Consider the following 27,077-nt stretch of genomic DNA (forward strand, 5'->3'; position numbering starts at 1 on the left):
CTCCACGCGCCGCCGGGCCCCGCCCCTTCTTTTCTTTTCCGTCGCCAAGATGGCGGAGTACGACCTGACCACCAAGATCGCGCACTTCTTGGACCGGCATTTGGTCTTCCCGCTGCTGGAGTTCCTCTCCGTCAAGGAGGTACGTGGCCGTCCCAGGGGCGGGAGAGCCGGCCCCGCGGCTGGGGGAGCGGGAAGGTGGCAGGCGGTAGCACCAGCTGCCGCTGCCTTTCCTGGGCCTGGGCGCGCCGCGGCCGCCGCCGTCGCCGTCCCCTTCCTCGGGCGCTGCGCGGCCTGCGCCCGGCCCGCGAGGGGACGCGGAGCTCGCTTCCTGAGGGAGCAGCTCGGGGCTGCTGCGCCGCGTGGGGAGAGGGTGAGGAGGAGGCGTGCGGGTTTTCCTCGGGGGGGAGAGCGGGGCCGTGGGCCGAGAGGAGGCCTGGGGCAGCCGCTCCGCCGCAGCGCAGCTCCCCGGGCTGCTCGCCTGCGAGGCAGAGGGGAGCTCCTCTTTCCCCTTCCTGGGATTTGGCGTGGTTTGTTTCTTTTCCTTTCCCCTTCTTCGGGGGAGGGATAAGCAGCAGCTCTCCCTCGCAGCCGCGGTTGGTTTTCTGCCTGCGTTCCCCCAGCGTGAGCCAGCCCTCGTTAGCCCCTGTGCCGCCTCGGCGGCCGCCGCTCCCACTCGTGTTGCCCCTCAGCCCTGGAGTTGCAGGGCGGTGTGTGGGGTTCCGGCAGTGTAGATAGTGTTGCTAATCAACTTTAATCTTAAGCCGCTGTCATCACGAATTTGTGTTTAAACCAAGTGTAAGTTACTTCCTGTGCTGTCCCTTGTTGGTCCTTTTATATATATTTTTAATCATGTTGCTACAAAGAACCTAGTAATGCTGGAGATACTTTAGACGAAACTCATCAGTCTAAACTATCTGAAGCACTCATCTGATCCGCTTTAAAATGGAAACAAGATGTGGAAAATTACATAGGCTTTGAATTTAAAATAGATATTATTTTAGGCTTCAAAAATGAACCAATTAAGCATGCATACATTGAGACAGCTTGACCTAACCAGTTTTCATGTCTAGTGTATGGACTTTGCTAGATGTCTGTCATCTTGGGGGCACTTTTAGTATTTTGGCATTTGGAAATCAGCTCAAGTTAATTGTCATGTTAATCTTGAACAACACAATGTTCAGACCCAAATTAAACTTTTGCAGGTTCTGTATCTGAGATGTCCCCAACTGTGGTGTGGTGAATTGTAATATAGCCTTCATGCAAATGTATTTTTGAGGTGTACTCTAGTTTAGGCCCCCACCTACATCTTGAAAACCTAACAGCAGTTTACAACTTGTGGCTATGTTATGGGGTAGAAACTTTAAAAATTTGAAAAATTTAAAAGAACACCATCCAATTACACAAGCTAAACTAATTTGCTCTTATACTATAGACCTAACAACATATTTTAGATTAATCTGTGATATGATTAAATTGTAAGTTTGATCTTGACTATCTCTTCTGAGAACCACTTTAAATTATTTGACTAGTGTGCACTATTTGGCATGGTATTTTTGTGGAAATTATTTGCTACTTTGAAAGAAAAATCTGACCAAAGTTTTATTATTTTTGTTAAATATATATAGTTTTCAGAGATGTTTCATGTTGGATTTTTTCCCCGTGAATTGTAATAGGAATTACTATTCCTTTAATAGGAATAGTAATCTAAAATGTTACTTGTCTTTTAATTAGTCTTTGAAGTTCCTGCATTCATAAATAGCAGGAAGTTGCCCGTATCTTGCCAAGACCGGAAATGTAGAGAGGCTGTGTAGTAAATGACACAGCTGTGAGATCTTGCAGAGCTGTGAGATCTGATGTTTAAAATTGTTTAAGTGAACAAAAATCCATAAATAAACTGTGCCGTAAAGGTAACTACATAATGTGAATTGGAAACATTAAATAGTATTCAAAGAAATCTATTGTTAATTCCTGTTTCAGATATACAATGAAAAAGAGCTACTCCAAGGAAAACTGGATCTCCTTAGTGATACCAACATGGTGGATTTTGCTATGGATGTGTACAAAAATCTTTATTCTGATGAAATTCCACATGGTAAGCTGCTCATTTAGAAGTAGAATTTGTTTTATAACCTTTCTATCTAAAATAATAAATATCTAGTGGTAATTTGCTTGTTGCACTCAAAACCTAGAATACTGTTTAACTTTGGCCCTAACAAAAGCATGTGCAATACTGAAACAAATTGAATCCCCTAATCCTGGGAAGTTTGGGCTTGTTAGTGTATCAGGAACTTAGTCTTTGACTGATGCCTGAAGTATTTAAATGCTGATTTGGTCATTTCAAGCAATATAAGCTCTAGCCTAATAGAGATGCACTTATTTTCATCTGTCAAATTAAACACTATTGTGCAGCAATTTGGGGATGCTAAACTTTTTCTTAAAAGCATCCAGTATATTAAGGCTAGATTTCCATTGTAAGTAATTCCCTTAATCTGTCTGTGGATGATTTTTTAGACATTGAGGACACACAGATGTTTTTGAAAATGCATGTTTTCCTCACTTCTGTCAACATATTAAGTGCTGTTTCTCTAGAAAAAAATCAATGATAATTAATATTGATTATAATGAATATGAAATTTAATCTCTTACTGTCTTCGTGATTTTGGAAACTTTTGTGTTTACTTCTTAAATTTCTATCTTCCTGAGGAGTGTTTGGGGAGGGGGAGAAAATTAGAGTATCTTGCTTTCTCTAATTTCTATCCTTCATGGGGTTTTTTGTTTTGTTTTTCCTACTGTTGTTTCTTTTTTCTGGGTTGTTTTTTTGTTTGGTGTTTTTTCTTCCTGACCCTAGTCTTTGAATTTACACTTTCTTCCTATTTTTCTGTCTTTTTTTCACTTGTGGAATTCCTCACCTTTTTCTAAACTAGTGGGACTACAGTCTGTCTTGCCTGCAGCTTAGGAGGAAGAGACTCATGCTTTTGCTTAGTCAGGTACAAGATCCAACTGTTGTTCTGCCTCTGGGTCTTACTCTTTCCAGGCTCTTTCAATGGCAGAGTTGGCAGTTAGCCTCTTTGGAAATACGTGAAGAGAACTGATAGACTTAAGGATGTTGGATTCAATGTTTTGACCAAATCTTTGCTATGCTAGTATTAGATGTTGTTTATGGGTCTATATGTAATGATGCACCCCTGTGGGACTGATAATAAATAATGAGAACCAGAGCTTTTCACTTCTGTAGCTTTCTTTTAAGAAACAGTTGTAATGATAGCTTCACCTTTAGCTTACTTACTAGTTCTACTGATTAAAAAAGTCAGACCATCTCAGGGCTGTAAAAATCTCAAAGCTGAATAGGTTTTCCACTTTCTTTCCTTGTTCCAGCTTTTCTAAACTGTTCTAGAAGAATATTATTGTGTCAGTAGTAAATAAGTAGTAAAATGCAAAAGTAGTAAACAGCATGAGAAATAGCAATCCTAGCACATTTTCATGAAGTAACTAGTCTAATATTTTTAATATTCTGATGACAGCCACTTATTTAAGCAGGTTGCTAAGTGTATCATTTCATAAGGTCATAGCTGCAAGTAAGTTCAATGAATTTGGTCACTGGGAAAGCTCTGCCTTTGTTATAGTCTAACAATTTCCATGCTTAGATTTTTTTCTTATACTTTTTTCAAACATCTCCAGATTCTACGTCATCAGTTTGAAAGGATTTTTTTATATGATGACTGACTGTTGTTTGATCTGTGGCTTTTATTCAACAGTATAAAATTAACTTAAGCAGAGGTAATACATGCAGAATCAGTTGTTCAGGGTGCTTGCTTGTACAGCTTTCTGTGAAAAGATCTTCAAGATATTTCTGGTACATGTCATCTTCATGCATCAACACTTATCAGAATGTATGTGCAGACAGGTTATTCTTATTTATGGAATTGCTGTTTTCATTAGAATTTTACAGATTTTTGGTTAAGATGTCACTGTTTTACATACTCAAAGCTAAAGTCAGTTACACTGTTACACTTAGAAATGTCTCTGCACAATTTATAGTTGCTTTTGTCTTGTCTTCCATGAGATCAGCTTAAAATTACACAGCCAGGAGATGTCACAGGAAAACATTTTCATACTCTAAGTCAACTGAATGGTTTTTCTTTCATCTCTTTCCCCTTTTTAATAATATCAAGATTCATCTGAAGTTGGAGATAATGTCTCCTTATTGGAACGTTTCCTATCAGGCAAGTCATTCTTGGATTTAGGCTGGGTCACCACTGTGTTATCCACTTTGGACCTCCTTTACAAATATATATGTAGTCAAATCATGAAAGAAATGTCTATTAGGTTCACTGTGGCTTTGAGTGCCCTGGTGTGTGGTTCACTTTCATGGCTTAGTGCACATTCTTTTCTCCTGGGGTTTGGTCTTGGTGTCTCTGATGCCATGTGTTTCTGGCTCATGTAGCCAGTCACAGAATACTACTGGCTTTTTTATTTTTTTTTAAGCATATAGGCTTTTTCTGAATTTTACTTATGTGTTCATTTTATTGCACTGGTAGCACTTGGTGAGGAAGTTTGGATCTGTGTAAAATAATCACCCTAAAGCTGTTAGTTCTATTTTCTAACTATTTTTCATAAAAATTTTAACACGCATAGTATGTCAGACCATAATTTTGCACGTTGACCTACTTTAAGTTCTTCCTGTCAGTTTTCAGTTAAGTATTGTAAAAATGTGCTTTCAGAACCCGGTCAGTCAGAGGAAAATTAATCTTAGTGGTATCATAACACTGTTTTCCCTTATTTCAAATAAACTTGGAAAAAAGTACTTACTGAAAAGGTTGTTTCTCCCTTAGTGGAAGCCTAAAGATACCTTGTCTAATACAGATTGCTCCAGCTGTACCTGCTCTTTAGTGGCTTGATTAGAACTCCACACAGGAGGAAAGAACCAAATGTTAGCTTTTTACTAAGTATTCATTAACAATTAATTAATTAACAGTTATTGTTAGATACCTCTTTTTTTGACTTGACTGAGAGGATAAACGAGGTAGGAATTGAGAAGACATGGTCAAATGTGCTGTCGGCATCATGTAATTACAGGTTGGTTTCTGTAAAAACTTAAGGTATTGCATTAAAATATTTTTGTTTGTGTGTTTAGCTTTGCGTGAGAAGAGAACAACTGTTGTTGCACAGCTGAAGCAGCTTCAAGCTGAAACTGAACCTATTGTCAAGATGTTTGAGGATCCAGAGACTACAAGGCAAATGCAGTCCACTAGGTAATTTCTAACATAATTTCTCAGGATAGCTTGTTGGTACCTCTTAGGTGTTGATTATAGGAGCGCTCTCTGTGTAGCAACTGCAAAGACAGACATTTTTATTTCCAGACAATGCTTATGTAGTGCTTGTGGTCAGGTAATCAAAATTGCTGGACACAATTTACTCTTTTCAGTGCTTTTACCTGCTGTGCATAAGGCATCTCTGTTGTTCTTAATGTTGATGAATCAACTCAGGACAAATGACAGTTGTTATTCAGTGCAGTCAAATCACAGCTGAGATAGATTTTGAGGGGGTTAGAGGGCTTTTTTTGTTTGGGTTTTTTTTTGAGGGGGATTGTTTTAGGGTTTTTTGAGAGGAATTGTGGGCTGAAACAATTCAGATTCTGTTCTCTAAACTGTCTGCCCTCACTCCCTTTTCTACCTTCCACAGAGGATTATGGAGTGCTATCTTTCTTATTCTGAGAGGGCTGGCGGATAAGTATCCTTTCAGCCTCATAGCAAGTATTTATTCCAGGAGTTCTGTCCTTTCCCCCTTTACCCTCCCCTACCCCCCGAACTGGCGAACTTGTTGGTGTAAGAGAGTGATTGTCATTATCTTTTTAAGACGTACCCAATTTCTTCTCGCTTTGCTCACAGGAGTAAAGTAGAATGAGTTTGTCTGCATGTTATATCTAAGGTCTGTGATAGTTTTCTGGTGATCAGGCCTGAATTTGGCCCTGTAGGAAATGGTTCAACTGTAGTCATTGAGGAAGTAACTGCAACTTCAACAGAAATGTGCATAGGTATTTGTTTAGTGTAAGTTACTGCTTGTTGCCTTTACATACAAAGCATTGCTACTACTGTTGTAAATGAGTCTAACAAACTCTGGAAAATTTAATTAGATCCCTTCTTAAGCTGTACCTGCTCTAAGATTTCAAATAGGGCATACCACATCAGATAGAGCACCTATGTCTCAACTTGAATTTGAAGGTGAGGCTTTTACTTCGATTCATTGTTGGCAAGCTTTATGCATCTACTGATATGGAAGACTGTAACATTGCTTCTGGAATTTTCTTAGAAAAATATTGAATGCACAAACCCTTTTTTCTAGTCTGCAGAAATATTCTTGATGAGGTATACCTCTGTTTGGGACTAACCCCCCTGAAGAAAGTAGGTCCTTGGAGGGGAGGGAACTTCATTAGAATTTACTCCTTGTTTCAAGTGTAGATTATCATCCTTTTTTCCTTTTCCCCTCTTCACCCAACTTGCTGAGAAACCTAATCAACCCATTTGGCCTGTGCTTCCTCCACTCTGCACATTGTTTTCAGAATTTGTTTTAGTCTAGTTTAGAACTTGGTCAGTGTGGAAGTGGTGAGATGCAATGCATTGGGTAGAAATCATGAAATCTGTTTAGCTTTCCATCACTTCAGAAGCAGCTTCTATTTTCTGTTCTAATATGACCAGAATGTACTTACACTTCTGCTGTAAAAAGCATTGTCGGGATAAGTAAGTCACCTTTGTATTTGATTTCAGCATGGATATTGATGTCAGATAATTATATTAAGAAAAGGAGTTTACATATGCTTATGACTTGTGTGGTTATGCAAAGCCGGAAGCCTCTTGACAGCTTTTGGAAGTAGAGCTTTGAAAGTGAAAGGTCCAGTTGCCGTTAGTTAACTGCCTTGAAGTTAACTGGGACTATCTTTACAGAAAAGACTGCCTGATACTATCACAACTCTATTCAAATCTCATTGAACTTCTGATTCATAGGTAGAGATCTTGTTCAGTTCTTGCTTTGCCTTTAGCCAGTTTTTATAATATTTGACCTAGAAAAAAATTACCTCGTTGCAATTCTAAGTACTAGCATTTCTTGGGAAATGTGTTCTGTTACGTGACCTTTGATCTACAGCAGTTGGTCAGTAGAACTTGTTCCAAATCAGAAACACCCTGTTTGAAAGCAAGAGATACAATCAAAAACTGCATGGAATATAACTTGCCCAATGCTGTAAAATATTAACCATACTCATATACAGTGAGTTTTGTTTCAGAACTGGTACATTGTTTTTGCTTTTAAAATATCTGAAAACTTTGCAGCTCAGAAATACTGGGTTTGGTTATTGACTTGACAGAAGTTCTAATCCAGATTGTTGGTGTTATACAGTAATGGGAAGAATCAGGCTGGAAGGTGTCAGTCTGTCTAGACCTGAGTAGCATGCTTTAGATAGTAGAAAGCAACTTTTGATTCTTTGGCTTTTGTGAATTTCTGCTGGTGATTTGGAATTTGTATCAAGTTCAGAGCTGCATATTATCAGGGCTTTAGATCGTGGCTTATGATCCATGACAGTGCTGTTTGGAACATCAAAGTCTGGGAAATGATAGAAGATGATGTGTAAAGGAGACTTTGCAAGTGGAAGTTCTTTCAAGAATAAGCCAAAACATTTCACTTCCTTTTTTCTATGCAGCTGTTGGAGGACATTGACTTAAAAATTATAGAGGAATAGTCAGTATTCCTCATCCTTGAAGTATGTTCCACTGGAAGAAACCCATGAGACTATTTCATTGCTTCCACAAGTATTACTGGGGACTGCCATTCTTGGCTACCTTGGCAATGTGCCATTTCCCTGTGGAATCTTACAGCATAAGTTCTAATTAAACAAACTCACAGCTTTGCAGTAAGTTGATTTCAGAGTAAATGGGGAAGTTTTCCTCTGCATACACTTTTACTGTATCTTTGTCCCGAGAGGAATTTATACCTTGGTCCTCTCCTCTTCAGTTAGATCCTGGGTACATGTTTTATCAGACATGATAGTTCCATGAATTATCCAAGTCATCTTTACCTCATAGAATCATTTAGGTTGGAAAAGACCTTCAAGATCATCTAGTCCAACCATCATCCATGCCCATTAAACCATGTTCTGGAGTACCTTGTCTACGTGCTTTTTGAATACCTCCAGGGGTGGGGACTCAACCACTTCCCTAGGCAGCCTATTCCAATGTCTGACAACCCTCTCAGTAAAAAAATTTTTCCTAATATCCAACCTAAATCTCCCTTGCCCCAACTTGAGGCCATTTCCTCTTGTCCTATCTCCAGCCACCTGACAGAAGAGACCAGCACCCACCTCACTACAACCTTCCTTCAGGTAGTTGTAGAGAGCAATAAGGTCTCCCCTCAGCCTCCTTTTCTCCAGACTAAACAGCCCCAGCTCCCGCAGCCGTTCCTCATAAGACTTATGCTCCAGGTCCCTCACCAACTTGGTTGCCCTTCTCTGGACACGCTCCAGCACCTCAATGTCTTTCTTGTAGTGAGGGGCCCAAAAGTGAACACAGGACTCGAGGTGCGGCCTCACCAGTGCCAAGTACAGGGAAACAATCACCTCCCTGCTCCTGCTGGCCACACTATTTCTGATACAGGCCAGGATGCCGCTGGCCTTCTTGGCCACCTGGGCACACCACTGGCTCATATTCAGCCAGCTGTCAACCAGCACCCCCAGGTCTTTCTCTGCTGGGCAGCTTTCCAGCCACTCTTCCCCAAGCCTGTAGCGCTGCATGGGGTTGTTGTGACCGAAGTGCAGGACCTGGCACTTGGCCTTGTTGAATTTTATACAATTGGCCTCGGCCCATCGATCCAGCCTGTCCAGATCTCTTTGTAGAGCCTCCCTACCCTCAAGCAGATCGACCCTGCCTCCCAACTTGGTGTCATCTGCAAACTTGCTGAGTGTGCACTCAAATCTCCTTGTCCAAATCATTCATAAAGACATTAAACGGAACGAGGCCCAACACCGAGCCCTGGGGAACACCACTTGTGACCCAACGCCAACTGGATTTCACCCCATTCACCACAACCCTCTGGGCTCGTCCATCCAGCCAGTTTTTCACCCAGTGAAGAGTACACTTATCCAAGCTATGAGATGCCAGTTTCTCAAGCAGTATGCCATGAGAGACAGTGTCAAAGGCCTTGCTGAAGTCCAGGCAGACAACATCCACAGCCTTTCCCTCATCCACTAGGCAGGTCACCTGGTCATAGAAGGAGATCAGGTTGGTCAAGCAGGACCTGCCTTTCGTAAACCCATGCCGACTGGGCCTGATCCCCTGCTTGTCCTGGACTTGCCATGTGAGTGCTCTCAAGACAAACTGTTCCATAATCTTCCCCAGTACCGAGGTCAAGCTGACAGGCCCATAGTTCCCCGGATCCTCCCTCTGACCCTTCTTGTAAATGGGTGTCACATTGGCAAGCCTCCTGTCCTCTGGGACCTCCCCTGTTGACCAGGACTGCTGATAGATGATGGAGAGTGGCTTGGCAAGCACCTCCGCCAGTTCCCTCAGTTCTCTTGGATGGATCCCATCTGGTCCCATAGATTAAGTGTGCATTCACAGAAGAGATGGAGGGTAGCTACAGGTGTAGAAGCATGCCCAGGAGGGTGGGGAGCTGGAGAATAGAAAAAATGTCATTAATTCTTTCTGCACTGTAGAGGGGCAGTCCATACAATTGAAGTGCCAAATTGAAAATACTTTTCTTTCATTTGTGAATATGAATTCAACTATGTATATGACTTCAGCTGTGGTTCTTGTTGCCAGATGATTGCAGCAGAGTTTGAATGGAATTCTTATTGCATTGAAAAGCTGGTGTGCTAAAATTTCCCTCTTAAGAGCTGCTCAGGACCCATTGCAGATACTGGATAAAAAATTATTCACTAAGTTAACTACTGTTTAAAAATACCACAGGTGTCTAAAGTCCTGTGGTCATTGATGTGAGACTTATTGGTGGTAGATAATTTTGTGCTTGCCTACTGGAGGCTTGAACTTTCCTTTGATCTAGATAATATTGCTTGTGCTTTTATTATCCATGCTGAATAAATAAAAAAATAAATCACCCTTCAGAAATGTGATGGTGTGTGAATTAGATGTTTAGAACTTACTAAGTATCATTATTGTTCATAGTTGTGCATTCTGCAGGTATTTGCTGTGGTAGAGGTATTCTTGCTAACCCCTGTGTCCCAGTGCTAGCAGTGGGATAAGTTTCTTTTCTAATACTATTTTACTTCAGGTTTTGGATTTTTTTTCTCCCCACCCCCACTTCCCTCCCCCCTGCCTTCTGTTAAATTCAGACTGCTTGGCTAGAGTAACTGCTATGGAATTAGAACATGAGAATGGGAAGCTCTGTCAGAATTTAACTTTCGTACTGAAAGCTAAGGATGCCATCGAATTTAAACAACCTCCCACCATTTCTGAACTCTAGTTATGACTGCATGTGGCATTCTTAAAAGATTTTTTTAAACTTCTTCATGACACGTCAGGAATAGTTGGCTCAGTATTTCTGCAGTTGCTTTTCCACAACAAGTGGAAGACCATAATGTTAAATTTGTACTCTGGTTGTTTTAACAACTAAAGATTGTGTTGTATAGTGTGTTGCATGGTTGCAATCAGTTTGTTTTGGAAAACCAGCAGTTTTTATCTTTTTATTATAGGGACGGTCGGATGCTGTTTGACTATTTAGCAGAGAAGCATGGTGTAAGTTTTTATTTTAATTCTTATATCTGATTGAATTCAGTTCTAAGTATCTCCATCCAACCTCCCCCACAGCCAACAGCTCTGAGCAGTTACAGGCTAGCATTTTGGCCTATCTCATGTCAATGTACCTAATAGGCAGAATTCCTAATGCTGACGTATTTTATTTGAATGCCTTTGAACTTTTAATTTTTATACAAACAAAAATTAAAGCTGGAGCTTAATGTTAGCTGCATCCTTGTAACATGTGCTTTACTTTGTAATATAGAATTTCACCTCTTTTCCAGTATTGGTATTATCTTTAATTCAGTGATGTGGATTAAGAGCATAATAGTTTTCTATTGTCTGTCTTGTGTACAATGTCTTTGAAAGACCCTAAAGGCTTCAAATGTTACTTTACTATTAAAATTGGCTTGTAACAGCATTTTTCCTAGTGAAGAAAAGTGGTTGGTTTTTTTTTTGCATTCCTTTTCAGTTTAGGCAGGAGTACCTAGATACACTCTACAGGTATGCGAAATTCCAGTATGAATGTGGCAATTACTCGGGAGCTGCAGAATATCTCTACTTCTTTAGGGTTCTGGTAAGTTGGGATGTTTTGTTGGCTTGGGGTTTTGTTTTGTGGTTTGTTTGGTGGTTTTTTTCAATGAAATACTTAGACCAGTAAGTTGTCTGTATTAATTCTTAAAATATAATACTTTTGACCTTTTTTGAGACAATTACTGTGCACCAAAGAAAAGTTGAAAATAACTGTTAATAATAATCACTGACTATTGTCCAGCAATTCTGTTATTGTCATGCTGAATTCAGAACTGTCCTTCAAATTTATATGTCTTGTGGTAACATTTAATTACAGAATACTTCTTTCCTTACTGTAAATGTATCCTGGAAAAAAAAATTTAAAACCCCCAACCCCCCCCCCCCCCCCAAAAAAAAAACCCACCCCCAAAACCAACCCAAACCAAAATGAATACTTGTTTTTGTGCACAAATGTTATCAACAGTAGTGAAAAGTTTGCAGGTGGACTGAATGTAATTGGTGGGAATGGTGAACTGCCAGCTTGTTACCTGAACTCTCTCTCATCTGTTGTCTTTTGAATTTTGTGATGTATTTAAGAGTATGTCATCTGCCTAGGAAATGTAAACAGCTTAAATGAGAATTGTAGAACCAGATCCATAGTTTCTGAAGCAACTCTTTTCATGTTGTTGTAATTCATATCATTTGTTACTGGTGGGAATGAATGTTTTTGAGAATGAATATTTAGTGTCTTGTGAGAATCTCAACACAGTAAATTTATTGTTGGTGGTCAGTGAATGTGCCATTTTACTAACAAATGAAAACTTAAGGTAACTGCTTGAAAATCCAGATACTGTAGCTGGAAAAGCTGCAGTATCTAAAGGCAGTTCCTGTGAATAGCTAACTGTAATTATGTGATTTGGAACCAGCACAGTGTGTGTGAACTTCCTCAAATAGAAGTATCTGCTAAATTGGTACCTTGGTTGCCTGGAAAATAATGATTTCTAAACTGTGTACCTCACAGATATTTGGAGTGATTGCTGAAAATATGTAGTGGTTCCTATGTTGAGGTTTGTTTCTTGCTGTGTAATTTCTAGTCCAACCTAAAAATATCCTAAACTTTCTGAAATACTGCTAGAGTAAATAACAATAATTCCTGTAATTGACTATAATCAAAGAAGCAAAATTGGGAAATATATCTTTAATCAGAATAGGGTTTAAAGTAGGAATGAGGTGAATTCTTACTCTAAATATTGGTGATAAACCTGAGTTCTTCTGTATGACTTTCAGTGTTATAGGTACAATCCATGTGCTGAGAAGGGAAATAGAAGTTACTTATGTAGGTTTGTGAGCAGCTGTCCCTTAATTCTTTGTGCTTTAATTCTGGGCTTGGCATTATGTTCTTATATGTCAAATAACTAATTTCAGAAAGTGAAGTACTGTTTTTGTGCTTGGTATAGGACTTTTGTTACTAATTCTGATGGGAGAAGATTTGTTTAAAGTTCTGTGTGATGAAACATAACCTATGAAAGAACTATTGTAACTGATCTGAGAACAGAATTTGACACTCTGAATGACCTAGTGTAATTCATTCTTGTATAAAACTAACACAGCTTGACCTTAGGACTACCCTTCCAGGAAACAGATTCACTACTGTGAAGTTGCAGTTTTACTGGACGTTTCTGCAAGAAGTATGCTTTTTGGCACAGCATTAGCAGAAAGAACTTTGAGTACTAGGTTTTTAAGGTGGTTACCTGCTGTCATGAGTTCTTTAGGAACCTGCTTTGTAATAACCTTGTTTTAGTAGTTTAGAAGCATTTGTATATGGTGTGTTAAAAAAAACAAAAAAAACCCAAAAACCCCCAACATTTGGAACTAGTGTCATCTGGTGCTCAGCCTTTTTTTTTCTTAATTTAAACAGCAGCAGCATGGAGCTTTGTCTTACTTTGACAGGATTTCCTAGTTTCTACTTCAGAAGTGTTACTGTTGTTTTTTTTTCTGTACCTAAATTGCTTTTTTTGAGAAGTTCTTAATTTGGAAAGAGAGGACCATGCAAATTTTGTATCTTGTAAATTAAAAATACTGCCAGAAAATATTTTTCTTATTTTTTTTTAAAGTAAATTAAAAAAAAAAAAGTACCAAGAGTATGACTTTGTTGCTGTTGTTGAAAATAGGTTCCAGCAACAGACAGAAATGCTTTGAGTTCTCTATGGGGAAAACTGGCATCTGAAATTCTGATGCAGAATTGGGATGCAGCCATGGAAGACCTCACAAGACTAAAGGAGACAATAGACAATAATGTAAGTAAAATCTTGGTCATGTTAGTAAAGTGAGAGGTTAGAGGTGTTAGTACTCAAGTTTTATTATGAATCACTTTCAGCCTTGTTTAGGAGTCATTTACCACCTTTTCACTAGATACTTTTGTAATAATAGTGGGAGAGTCAAAGGGTGCTCGTGAAGAAGTAGTGAGGCTTCTTTTTTCAAATTACTTCTCTTACAACATTTGAAGATGTAGTTGAGAATTCTTAAGGTATTTCCAATAAACAAAAAACCAAACTAGTCTCAAAGATGAATTTGAGGGCAACGTATCATTGTGTGAAATTGCTTGCTGCTTAAATTTCAGATAGTTGTACTATTCATTTTCTGTAAAGAATAAAATGCATGCAACTAAACTATACTCTTCTGACATGACAGTAACACTTTTGACAGAAAATGCAAGACAGCTTGTTTTTGGAAATAGTTTTTAGCCAATTCAGCTTCCATACCAGCTCCTGAGTTCAGATGAGCACCAAGAACATGAAGGGAAAGAGTGGGGCTGCAGTGCTAATTCAGAACAACTGAAGGGATTAAAGACATCTCAGTCTTCCTCTCTGCTCATGGGGCTTCAATGGCCATTTCTAAAATGTGAGGGTTTTACTCTGTTGAACCAGAATCTTGAAAATGTGTTTGGTGTTCGGTATTTTTCCTCCAGAAAAATATCTATGTAGCAGGTGACTAATGCTAACAAATTTTTTTCTCTGATTTTCTCATCTTTATGAACCTATATGGTTATAGGATACTATTAAATTTGACTTATTAGACTCAAAGTTTTTTGGGGGATAGAATCATAGTGGTTAGTTGTCATGCTCTTTGGAGGGGTTATTACTTGCTATGTGGGTTCATTCTTAACATGTTGCTTTGCACTCTGTTTGGAGTGGTGCTGAAATTTGGAGCTAATACAGATACTTAGAGCCGAATCCTTATTTGTGTGTTATCAGCTGGTTTAAATGAAGATACTTGCATTCTTATTTCTTGGCTGAAAGTGATTATGTTTTCATCATTGTCTGAGAGTGTATGGGAAAAAAGCTATTGTGAGGCTTTAGAGAAGAAAAACTGAAAAGCTAGAGAAGCCAAGTAGTTCCTCAGATCACATCTGAAGAGGGAATATAAGAAACAAAATTCAGGATTAGAAAGGGAAGTAATAACTTATGTTAGTATGCTGGCCTTTGGAGAACTAAAATCTATGCTCTTGCCATAACAGAATACAAATTTTGGCAAACCATTTGGAATATAATATTGGAAAATTTATCTTGGTTATAACTTTCAGCAGATTTATCTTTAACAGATGACAGGTCAAAAAGCTGGAGGTCAAGCTCAGCCTGAAAGTGATAACAGCTAAAAGGAGCCAGTGGAAAATCACAAATTTTTTGAACGATTACATGTTTCCATGCATTAGTGTTCATGCAAACTTGCTGTGTTTTATTTGACTTAAACCAATGTTATGTTTTCTTTTAGTCTGTCAGCTCTCCGCTGCAGTCTCTTCAGCAAAGAACATGGCTCATCCACTGGTCTTTGTTTGTGTTTTTTAATCATCCTAAAGGGAGAGACAATATCATTGACCTTTTTCTCTATCAACCACAGTAAGTTGTGTTGTGCTACGTTTGGGTCTGTAAATCAACATGAAGGCAGATGATGACTATGCAAACTTGTTGAGCCTTTTTCAGCCCAAAGCCTGAAGCTGTTTCAGAAGTTCTAATGATATTAACACTTTAAATATTTTTTTTCAAGCCTCTTTTTGAATTTTTGTGTATAATCGGCTTTTCTTCATGGTTAAAATTCCCCTTCAAGGAGAAGTGGTGGTGAAGTAAGAACAACTGGCTCTTTTTTTCTGGTGCTTGGGGGGATGGCATAACTGATTTTGCTAGATTACCAACTCCTACCACATCTTTTAGGGCTGTAGGGGAAGGTATTGTTCTATTTTGAATTTACAAAACCAGTTTAAGAAGGGTTCTTGAGGAAAATCAGAGAATAAAAACAAAAATTGAATCACTACAGCCATTTGTGAGAGGACTGACTTCTTATATGTAGATTTAGAAGTCTCGAACAGCTTAACACTAAGAATTTAGTTACAAGTTTTGGTCTCCTAGTACCTCTATTTGGAGGTAATGTATTAGAATAGGAGAATAGTACTAAAGAAAAGCAGTTGGAATTTTTTGCATGATGATCCCAGTAGACTGGTGATTTGCAGTGGGCTTTTTTGCCTCCTTTTTGTTTCATAGTGTATATGTTGATTTGGTTTTTAATTTTAATTTATACTTCTCACTTGTAAATATGGGCTAATTTATTGGACAGTTGAACAGGAAAGTTGCAGGCTCAGATGATAACGTGAAAAAGGACTTTCTGTGGTTCTGTGTGCCCATGCAAACCCACCTTGTGAAATCAGCATAGCTGACAGCTTAGGCCAATGTTGACCTGAACTTAGCATATGGACTGTTCTTTTGCAGTGCTAGCCCCTTTTCTTATCTCCCAAGTGCACTGCTGCCTTCTCTTCTTGCTTCCCTCCCTTCTCCCCCTGTCCCAAAAAGAAGATCACAATGTTAACAAAAATAAATTATTCTTCTGTATTTGAATAAATGGTCAGTCAAAAGCCCTGGTATTGTATTGCATAAAAGGTGCATAAGCTGTTTATCATGAATACTGTTTTGATGCAGAAATGCATTATCTGAGCTTTATCTGTATTTTTTCTTTGTAGGTATCTCAATGCAATTCAGACAATGTGCCCACATATCCTCAGATATTTGACTACTGCAGTCATAACAAATAAGGATGTTCGAAAACGTAGACAAGTGCTGAAAGATCTAGTCAAGGTTATTCAGCAGGTAAGGACTGAAATGTCTGATATTTTCTGCCCGTTTTTACTGAGGCTTTACAATAACTTTCTTCTAATAATATGCCTGGTTTAGGCCATCTGCTTACCTATTTTGGTGCTCACTTTCTCAGAACTAATTTTTCACTGTGAAATAAAATGCTTGTCAGTCAGTGGGAGGACAGAATTTTTTTCCTCCTTTCATGTCAACAAGCAATAAGTAAAACAGAATATGCACTCAATTTTGCTTTTCTTTCTGTATAATTAAATGCAGAAAATTCAGCAAGATATGTGAAATGGTTTTGGATCCGATTCTTCTTTTCCAGCTGTTCCTACAAGGAATTGTATGAAAAAGGGATCTTGTTTGCATTTCAAAACCACTGAACTATGTGTGTTTTGTGTTCATGTGTATTTTCTTGAAAAATGTTTCTATTGTCACAGTTATATGAGGATGTAGACATGGACAAGAGCAATAGAAGAATTGTGCTTGGTAGCAATCAAGGGGCTTATGGCAAAGATCTGTATCTGAAATCAGCATGCAACTTGTATACAAGCATTCAAACACTTGTAATGATAATATGTATTGTTAATAATAAACTGATATATATATGTATGTGACAGTACAGTTATTACAGGCTAGCAATCTATTATATCCACTTCAAGCACTGATGTAACTACCTAGGCAAAGCACAATCAATGCAAAGATCAAATTTTAAGGATATCTTAATCTGGTTTTAAGCATTGGTGTTCACAAAAGAAGTAGCATAAGAAGCTATAAACTAGTTGAAGTGTTAAGACTCGTCTTTTATCTTAAGCTAAAACCTGATTTTAGCATTGAACTTCTGATGTAATACGAGCTTCTAATATTTGAAGTAATATTTTACAACTTTTTTGCTTTTGTTTTATCTCGTACAATTGGTATGAATACAAAAAAGATCACTAGGGTGTTCCTTTTGAAAATACCAAATCTGGATTTGGTTTTCAAATATCTGATAAGAGATTTATTTCTTAGTACTCTTCTATTCTATATGGTTCATTAAATTAAATCATGAAGTGGTAGAGGTTTTGTAGATTTGAAAGTGGTTCAGACAGGATAACTAGTGACTCTTCTACATAGGAAAAATAGAGCATTGAATAAGTGATTTGTCAGATGTCCTATGGTAGGCTGATTGCTCTACTAGCAATCAGAGATTGCTAATACTTTGCAGTTTGTTGTTCACCTCTATTAAATTTAAAAGGTGATCGATCCAAGGCTGTTTCACATAATGAATGTTAATTATGTGGTTAACAAGTACAATTCTGATGTTAAAAAAGCAAACAACCAAAAAAACCCAAACCCTTTACCTATAGAACTGAATTTTAAACATAAGTAATGAGACTGTAAATATAGTTTTTTGGGGAAGGAAAAATAACTTTGATCCAGGAAAAAAAAATCTCTTAGTAATTCCCTTAATCTGCTGATTTTTTTGTGTGTGCTAAAGCAAATATTGACAGATACTGAGTTAAGATGTTTTAAAATGTGCATTAGAGACGTAGCAGATGATATTTAGTCATGTCTTAATTTATACAGAAGTATACAGATCTAGTGTTGTTCCTGCCTTGTAGTTAAAGTTGAGTAGTTCTTGTAATGCCAAAATAAATTCAAGCATTTTAAATAGAGAAAGTAACATTATTTGTGTTAGCTATGTTGTCAGTGTAAATTGAATGATCCTTCAATTTGAAGCATGAAGGATTTGGTGTTGGACTAGTCTTTGAAATCAGAATTTAGGAAGAATATCTGTTTTATCAAATTTTAAGAAATTTGGGGGTTTGATACAGAACCAGCTTTAGTCTCTGACATCTTTCTAACCCAAAGACTGCAGCACTAAATGCTGAAGGTAAAACTGCATTTCTGGTTGTTTAACCATACTATTGGGGGGGGGAGGGAAGAGTGCATTTATTCAGCTTTTATAGGAGGAATTTAAATTTTATTTAAGATGGTGTATGGACTTGTTTCCAGTATTAAATTTTGTTTGAAGAATATAAGGAATGCTCAAGTGATCCTGTGGCCTTGATTTCTAATATTGTTCCTAATATTTTTGACAGGAGTCCTACACATACAGGGACCCTATCACAGAGTTTGTGGAATGCTTGTATGTTAATTTCGATTTCGATGGTGCACAGAAGAAGCTGAGAGAGTGTGAAACAGTAAGGTTTACTAGATTTATAAGACTTTTCTTTTTTTAAAGATGTCTAAAATTAACAACAGCCAGCTAATTTGTTTGAAGTGGTATTTTGATTCCATTGCCAATGCTTTCTGATGAGCTTTAATTCACAGGTGTATGGGGGTTTTGTGTGTGTGTTGGGGTTTTTTTCTTTTTGACAACTCATTTTGTAACACTTAAACAGGACTTACTGGTAAGGATATAGCTTTAAAATTATATTTAAGCAGTTCTAGAACAAGTGAGTAGGAATCATGCATTTGGCTGAGCTTCAGCTTTTCCATTAGTGTTTGAAAAGTGCTTGAAGAAAAGCTTGGATCTGCCTTTTGTTGTGAAAGATACTGCATCCTGAAACTGTAATGGTGAAAAGTAATGTGAAATAAAATTAGGATATTAAATACATATTTTTTGAAAAATCTTAGTTAATCTGCTATGAACAGTTAAAGATACCTAAGACTTGGGTTAACAAGTGTAAAAGTTAGTATTTCTAACAGCTGAACACTAGTACCAATTCTTACAGTCTCTGGTTTGGCTTTCCTTTCATTAGTATTAGTCACCTAATTGGGTAAATCAGAAGGCTTATAATAACCTTCACTGCATAGGGTTGGTGGTCCTGTAATCTGAACTTTGTAGGCACACTTGCACTAAGTAAGCTGGCTTGCATGGTAAGGAGATGCTGATAAAATTGCAGAGTGAGAGAAGAATCCTACAGTATGAGGGGGGGAGTTAAATTTTGTGTGTTGGAGGGATCCTCAGTAGAATTATGACAGCAGTAGACCTTGTTCTCTTCCTGAGTCTGACCTCAGTGATCATGTTAGCATGCGATTTTAATCTGGCAAGCTGTGGAACAGTGAAAAATTGTGCTCCAAGATGTGGCGAAGCAGCTACAGATTTAGCACATCAAGAACTGGTTTTAGATGGATTGTTCACTGATCTTGCTTATTTGACAGTGTCTGTCAGTAAATTACTACTTCTGTGTTTGTTCTCAGAGTTCACTTTCTCCTTACACTTGCAGGTGCTCGTGAATGATTTCTTCTTGGTGGCATGCCTTGAGGACTTCATTGAGAATGCCCGTCTCTTTATATTTGAGACTTTTTGTCGCATCCATCAATGTATCAGCATTGGGTAAGATAACTTCTTAATACTGCAGTTCAGAAAAATCAGTCACAGATGACAGTGTGACAAACAGTGTAAACTTTAGTAGTAAAATATTCAATAATCAGATGAAATGAAAATCATTAACTAAAATTCAATTGGATAGTTGTCATTCTAGTTTTATATAAGCTCTAATGGGATATACTTGAATTACAAAATTCATATTTTGAAGGTGAATTCTTGTGGTTAACTTTAAAACAACCTCTCTCTACCACCCATAGCCCCCCCAAACAAACAGTACTTTCAGGCTAAAACTTTCTAATGGTGTCAAGTTAGATCTCTATAGGATTTAATGAGAACTTACATACCCAGCGTCACCTAAGCCCAGGTTTCTTAATTTGGAGCACAATTCCACATATATTGGTATAGAGTGGTAATATTAAGTAAATAGGAATTGCAAATACAGCAATTGCTTAAATTTATTTATATTTGTTAAATATAAATACCCATGTCTGTCATATAGGGATGTTCTTTGAAAATTTAGAACTGTTGCTTTTTTCATTAATTAGAAACAATAGATCTTATTTCTTGTGGCACAAAGTGAGTGATCTGGCTGTAAGAACATGATGTTCTTATTAGCAAGGATGTCTGTTTACTTAAATTAGTTTTGTGAAAGCAGACTTTTTTCAAATGGATCAGCTCTGATGCCTCTATTGTAGAAACTAAGCAGGAAGATGTTATGCATGCTTGAGATCCCTTTCCATTTGGCCTTTGCCCCCATTCCTTATATTTCCATGTCCCTTAAATTACAAATGAAAAAAAGTGGAGTGAAAAACTCTGAATGCTATAAAAATCTCAATGGTAGAGAACAGTGCAGAGATCCTTGAGACAGCAGAAACCAAAGCTGTTACGTCGATCAAGTTCAACAGAGTCTTGTTACCAGCTTGCATCCAGAGCATATGTGTGTGTCTGGTCCTCTGAGGAAGTGATTTAATGGTGCTTGATTTCAAAAGAAAAGGACTTGAGAGAAAATTGTCTTAAGAGTTTTGCAAGCTTATTGAAAGGATTACTTTTTTTATGGATAGGTCTAGTTGGAGAAAGGACAAAGATTCTTATTACTTTTAATCTCTCTTCACTCTGAGACACACTTGTCTTCAATGCATTTGGAAAACAATATTCTTTTTTATCCTTTGTATCAGCTTAAAATAGTGAGTTCGATGTAAAAGGCAAATGGTGAATCTGAGCTTTTTAATCAGCTGTGGTGTTTTAAGCATAGTCATAGTAGTAAACTGAACTAGATGTTGTGAACAAAACTTCCATACTTGCATTCATTTTTTTTTATAAGGAGGCTAATACTTTGTCTAAAATCACTTTAAGCAGAGTACTGCACATTTAGGGATTTTGAATAAGTATTTGGAAGAAAAAAATTAAGTTAAGTTCTCTTAGGGATAGGTTTCTGGGGAATATGAAACCCCATACTGTCTATTTCCTATAAATGATTTTTAGTACTGTGAATACTGCACGTATTCAAGCACAAGTTTTCAATGAAACTAGATGTTTAAGCTTTTTTAACTAAAGACTAGATGCCATTCTGAGAAGTCTGCTTCTCTGATCTGGCTCCAGTCAATGTGCAGAGTCCAGATGCTTCAAGTCTCTCTGTCGAAAGATACTGATAAACTGTGGGTAACATACCAGTGATTCATTACAGCAAAAATAGAAAGCTTTACTTAACAAATCAAGGTCTATGGTAAGTGGTTGACATTTATTTAGTGTTTATTACTTATTTTACAGTTCATATTTTTTTGTGCTGTATGTGGTATTCCAACTTCTGTGGTAGAAAATACTGTAGTTGGCTCTCCTTGTTATGTGTAAGTAATTCATAAATATAGGTAGCAGTGGCAATTTTATAAGCATTATGGTGTGTTCCGACGCAAGTGATAAACTGAGTTGAGAAATATTTCAGCTTAACATGGATATTCCTACCATGTATCACCTCAGGTAATTGCACATCGAATCAATCATCAGTAGTGAGATTCTTTTCAGTAGGTTGTGTTTTAAATGATAGATGTTAGCCTTAAATTTCTGCACAAGCTGTAATAATCATTAGATTTGGGCTTATTAAGTGGGATGCCTAAGTATTTCTTAGTGCATTTCAGACTTGGTTTTGAAGAAATTAGCCGGTCAAAATGCTTTTAATTAAAAGTTTGACTGAGGCATAGTTCTTGTATTTCTTTGTCCACAAATGATTTCCACTGTTATTCCTGGAGTTGAAAACTAGTTGGTTGTACCACAGTTCTTGATAAGTACTGTTTAACTATTCAGAACAAATTTGAAAACAATTAGTGGGAAATCTGCTATTCCTTATGTTAAATGGAAAATAGATGGCTCATTTCAATGTTTTTAACTACTTCTGTTAGGCAGCTGACATTTTTCCAAAGGACATAGTTGCTTTATCAGTTGTAATTTAAAATTTTTAAATCTCAAATCATCCTCCAATTAGTTTACTGTTTGAATATTATGTTTAATAGGGAGTAATAGATGAAATTAATTCAGAATGTGTTTTGGTTAGTTTGATATGCCTGTATTTAATTGAAGAGCTGAATATGCTTCATTCTTCTTTTCTATATATTTTTCTTTGGTGCATAGTACAAGATAGGCTTGTTTATATATGAAGATTTGTGGAATTCAGTAAACTTGCCTTTTAAGCAAAGGAAAACTTAAATCATGACCCAAATAAGTGAATCCCCTTATAAAACAGAGGGACAGAAATAATCTGAAGAACTATTTTTGAAAATGGTGTTGGGAAACTACCCTTTGAAATGACCTGTAACTTGAAATGCTAGACAGTTCCTTAAATAGAAATAAAATTATTTCATTATAATTCACTGATATTTATTGGATTATAGTAGGGGTCTTTATAAACAATGGTAATCTAAAATACAACTTCTCTTGCTTCCATTCTTTAGTATTAATGGTGTTAATATGTATTTGTAAATCTGAATGTGTCACAGTTACTAGAGCTGTTAAATATGTATGGGGGCTAAGCTGTAGCTTGCATCACTGGAGAGTATTAGATACCTATTTTAACAGTACAATAGGAGAATAGTGGTGTTTGTTACATAATTGTAATCAGGATAGATCTCCAGTGTGTTTGCTCTGGAAGGATGGAAGATGCTTTTTTGGCCATGTGTGTTGCTTTACCAGGCAAGTACCTCCTCTGTGTTATATATGTCCAGGCACTTTGGGTGGTGCTGGCTCTTTATGTAGTTTGCAAGGAGACCCTAAAATGGAACCCTGTTGCCACAAGTGCTGAAATAAAGTCATCTTTTGTGTCAAAATATGGTAAAGTTTTAGGTTTTTAATACAGGTATCTTTATTTTAGTGGAATAGAGTTGTTAATTGATAACTTCACTTATTTTATATTAAAATTTTAAATCCATGTAAATCTCAAAGCTACAAGTTGAGGTAAGATAGGTTTTTTATATCCCTTTTTATCCTGTCATTTTCATTCTACAATTTGTAAGTTCTTCAAATGCATGTGCAGGAAAAAAATACCTGTAGAGAGGTGTGCTATTTCTGTCATGTAGCTGCATATATGCTATATGTCTGTTCATATAACATGTTTTAATTTTAAAAAAGCCCACCTCTGAAGATGCTGACCTAGTAAAATTTAGACATAATAGGAAAAAGTAGAATTATCTGCTAGGTTATATAAAGCACCAGCAGTTTTCTGGCTTGGAATGACTCTCTAGAAATCTGTGCCCTCTTCCCCTCCAAGGACACAGGGACTTTAGGTTAACCAAAAAGGTGCTGTAGGTTGGAAGGGACCTCTGGAAGTCATCTGGTTCAATCCTATGCACCCAAATAAAACTCTGAGCAGGACCCACTGCAATGTTCCATTATGCCTCCAAGGCCTTGTCTAGTTGATTCTTGACTATCTCCAAGGTTAGAGGTTCCATGCTTTAATCCCAAAAGTAGGTTGCTTAATCCCTAGTGTAGTGGCAGTAGCCATTCTTGTGGTCATCTGGAGGAGTTGTTGTTATTTTATCTGAATATTATTGATGCTTTTAAAAGAGAAATACAAGAATTCCTCTAACACATGTGCACCCCAGCATGTGTTCTTTCAGTTTGAAATTTCTTTAGTTTCAAGTCAGGTACTTAACATCACTGATTCCGAGGTAGTAAAGCAATTTGTAGCTTCTTCCTATTGAAAAGTCTGTCTTACTCTGCCTAGGTGACTGATAATTCCACAAATTCACATCCCTGATGTCTATTCTCTTAACTTGTCTGCCTTAACTCTCCATAATTGTTAATTCAACCACAGATTAACAGTTCTAGTGGAACAGTAGCTGCTGTGGTTGGAATTTACTTGCCCTTGCTTTGCCAAACTCCAGATGCTTTGTTGCTTGTTTGCTGTGTCCTTTCACTCCAGTGAGTTCAGTGTAAGTCCAGTATCTTAAGTTACTTTGGGTTTTTTTTTTCTATTCACCTCACTTCATGTTTGTGACAAAAAAATGAAATTTACTTTTATAGTGGGGAGAAGGGTGAGAGATCAAGAACATATAGGAGAGAAGACTGTAAAGAAGACTATATATGTAGATAGTCTAGCTAGATAGACAAGGTAATAATTGACATATTATAAATTATTTGCTGGACACTAATAATCGTCACGAGGGAAATCACTCTTTCAGGTGGAGAAAAATATTTTTAAGCAAGGTCCTGTAAAATAGTGGGAAATTGACCTCTTGTGCAACTCAGTGTAGCCAGCTGGCTTTTTGGTCATGTGTGTGTAGCCCTTACCTCATGTTTGTTACCTTAGTCTGAAAGCTGATGGAAGACTGAGAGTTACAAATATCCTGTATGAGCCAACTGCCAGCAGGAAGCTAAAGGAGTTGGCTGGAAAGCCACAGGAAACACCATCAAAAGGAATTATTCCTGGACAAGAGTGCCTGTTTCATTAAGAATTTTCCTTTCTCTGTCCTCTCCCACCATCCCTCCTTGAAACTGCAAGAAGTTTGAGCATAGTGTATCTGTCACATCGTCTATACCAAACTCTATTGCATGGCTGTTCCTGAAACTTCAGGGTGAAGTTTATTGCTAAATGAGCTACTGAGAGACACTTTGCTGGACTAATTAGTCTAAACTTTTATGACTGCTGGCTGGATTTAAATAAGAATAAAAGCAATTCAATTATTCTCTTTATAATTATGATTGCTGCTTTATGTTGTGTTGAGATTACTTAATTGACAGTTTTCCAAAGAATATTCATGTAGACAAGGTTTAATAGGAATATATAAAAATCGTGCGGGTCAAGATTTAAGTGTAAGGTGATGTAGTTCAGAAGGACTAACTATATACTTTCAGAACATGAATTCCATATTCACAATGTGCCAGTGTAAAGCAGTGGGGGTGGGAGATGTGCAGGAGTGCATGTATGTAAGCTTTAATGTCATTTCAGTCAAATTAAGGTATGCTTCCCAGATATGTAGTATTTATTGAATACAAGTCTTGGGCTGTGCCACATTTTGCGTTGACGTAACTTGTATTGCATAGTCCCTAGTCATGTTTACCAACATCAGGGGCATTCTATTTCACCTTTTGATTAAGTCTGTTATCTTTTTAGTATGTTGGCAGATAAACTAAACATGACTCCTGAAGAAGCAGAAAGATGGATTGTCAATCTAATTCGAAATGCACGATTAGATGCCAAACTGGATTCAAAGCTGGTAAGAGTGTATAGATTGATCCAAGTGAGTTTGCGTTTTTCATTAAATTTCTTTTGTCTTATTCAGGAACAGTGAATTCTAATTTCTGCTGGTTTTTTTTCTTTGCCCATGAAGTGTAATGGACTTCACTTATTCTTTTTTGATTCTGTGTGTAAGATGATTTGTGAAAGCTCTGAAAGCAGAGCATTAAATTAAAGCCATGTGTGTTATGAGTGATTGTTAAATTTGCTGTGTCTTTCCTGTGCTTTAGGGCCATGTAGTCATGGGCAACAATGCAGTCTCACCTTATCAACAAGTGATTGAAAAGACCAAAAGCCTGTCTTTTCGTAGTCAAATGTTGGCTATGAACATTGAGAAGAAATTGAATCAGAGCGGTAGATCTGAGGTTGGTACAAGTTACATTTTCCTGAATTCCTGCTATCTTTTTGTGTGATATAGTTAAGTATACTTCTTAACCTGTTCCTTGATTCATCAGATGTACCTACTTCTTTTGGCCCTGCATATTAAATTGAAAAGGTTTATTTTCTTATAGTGAGCTTTAGACAGTGATTCTTGTTTTCTTCTCGCCTCTCTTCTCATCACTAGGTATTCCTTTTTTTGTTGCTTAACTAGGTGTGTTTCTGTGATCATTTGATTCTCTACTTCTTTAAATGGTCTCCTTCATGCCTGAAAAGGGCTGGTTTTGAAGGGTGATATTTATAAAAGTAGTTATATTACCTTTTTCAAGTGGGTTGTACTTGAAAAGTATCTGTACATGTATATATAGTATTGAGAGAAGAATGAACGATGCTTAAGACAGGAACATGAAGGAGTTGTGCAAAACCCGACTGTTAAACCTGTTTCATGAAATACTAGAGAATGTAATTAGGTCAGCCAGAGGTTTGATTAGAACTAGTGAAAATACGGAGGTTGGCAAGATCATCTGGTTTTGGCTCTGTCCACTTTACAATATGGGAAGCTTTATGAGGGAGAAGAACAGTGTAAGGTGGATGAGTCTGAGGTCCACTAAGGACCTGGCCATACATACTTAAAACAAACAAAAAAAACAAACAACAAAACCAAACATTAAAAGAACTTTAAAATATTAAAAATTTGATTGGGCTTCCTCACTGCTTGGCTGAAGTATTGATGAAAGTTGGACAAGCAGTGGTGGATTAGTTCATTCCATTAGAGGGAAGTCATGTGAAACTTAACGTGATACTATTTTCTTTAAAAAAATATAGCTGCCAAATTACTTTTATATTTATTTTGGAATCTTCTAGAACTTTTCCTTTTTGAAACTACTAGGTTGGGGGACTCAGGGTGTACAACTTAATTACAGCATGTATTTCTGTTATATCAACACTTGCTTTAAACTTAAAGGGTATCCTTCACTAATTAGCTATTCCTACTATCTTAGTCATATGTTAGTATTAAAATTTTTTTTAATAATTTCTCATAAATTTCAGTAACCAACAGATAATACAGTAATTTTTTTTTCTACTGATCCTTATTTATTTTATTCTTTAGGCACCTAACTGGGCTACTCAGGACTCTGGCTTCTACTGAAACACTTCTGCAAAGTGGGAAAAAACAGGTTTCATTTGACTAAAAAGCACATAAATATGTAACTTTTTTGAGAAAAGGTAATTATGTGTTCCATCTAACATTATTTGAATAAAATTGGCTAATTTTAACAGTC

The 27,077-nt window shown here is 37.3% G+C and overlaps 1 protein-coding gene across 2 annotated transcripts; it reads left to right on the plus strand.

The window, feature by feature from the left end:
* Positions 1–6: 6 nt before the first annotated feature.
* On the plus strand, positions 7–27,077 carry EIF3E (eukaryotic translation initiation factor 3, subunit E). 2 transcript variants are annotated; one of them, XM_010576997.1, is made up of 14 exons: positions 7–139; positions 1,978–2,092; positions 4,173–4,223; positions 5,135–5,252; positions 10,697–10,739; positions 11,212–11,316; positions 13,424–13,549; positions 15,024–15,148; positions 16,261–16,387; positions 18,460–18,561; positions 19,591–19,700; positions 25,294–25,396; positions 25,647–25,781; positions 26,906–27,077. In XM_010576997.1, the coding sequence occupies exons 1-14, from the start codon at positions 50–52 to the stop codon at positions 26,942–26,944; spliced, it is 1,389 nt and encodes a 462-aa protein (XP_010575299.1). In that variant the 5' UTR covers positions 7–49; the 3' UTR covers positions 26,945–27,077. The 2 variants fall into 2 exon arrangements, with proteins under 2 accessions (XP_010575299.1, XP_010575300.1); XM_010576998.1 differs by lacking the exon at positions 4,173–4,223.

Source organism: Haliaeetus leucocephalus, unplaced genomic scaffold (genome assembly GCF_000737465.1).
Source record: "Haliaeetus leucocephalus isolate CR32 unplaced genomic scaffold, Haliaeetus_leucocephalus-4.0 Scaffold555, whole genome shotgun sequence".
Taxonomy (NCBI): Eukaryota; Metazoa; Chordata; class Aves; order Accipitriformes; family Accipitridae; genus Haliaeetus; species Haliaeetus leucocephalus.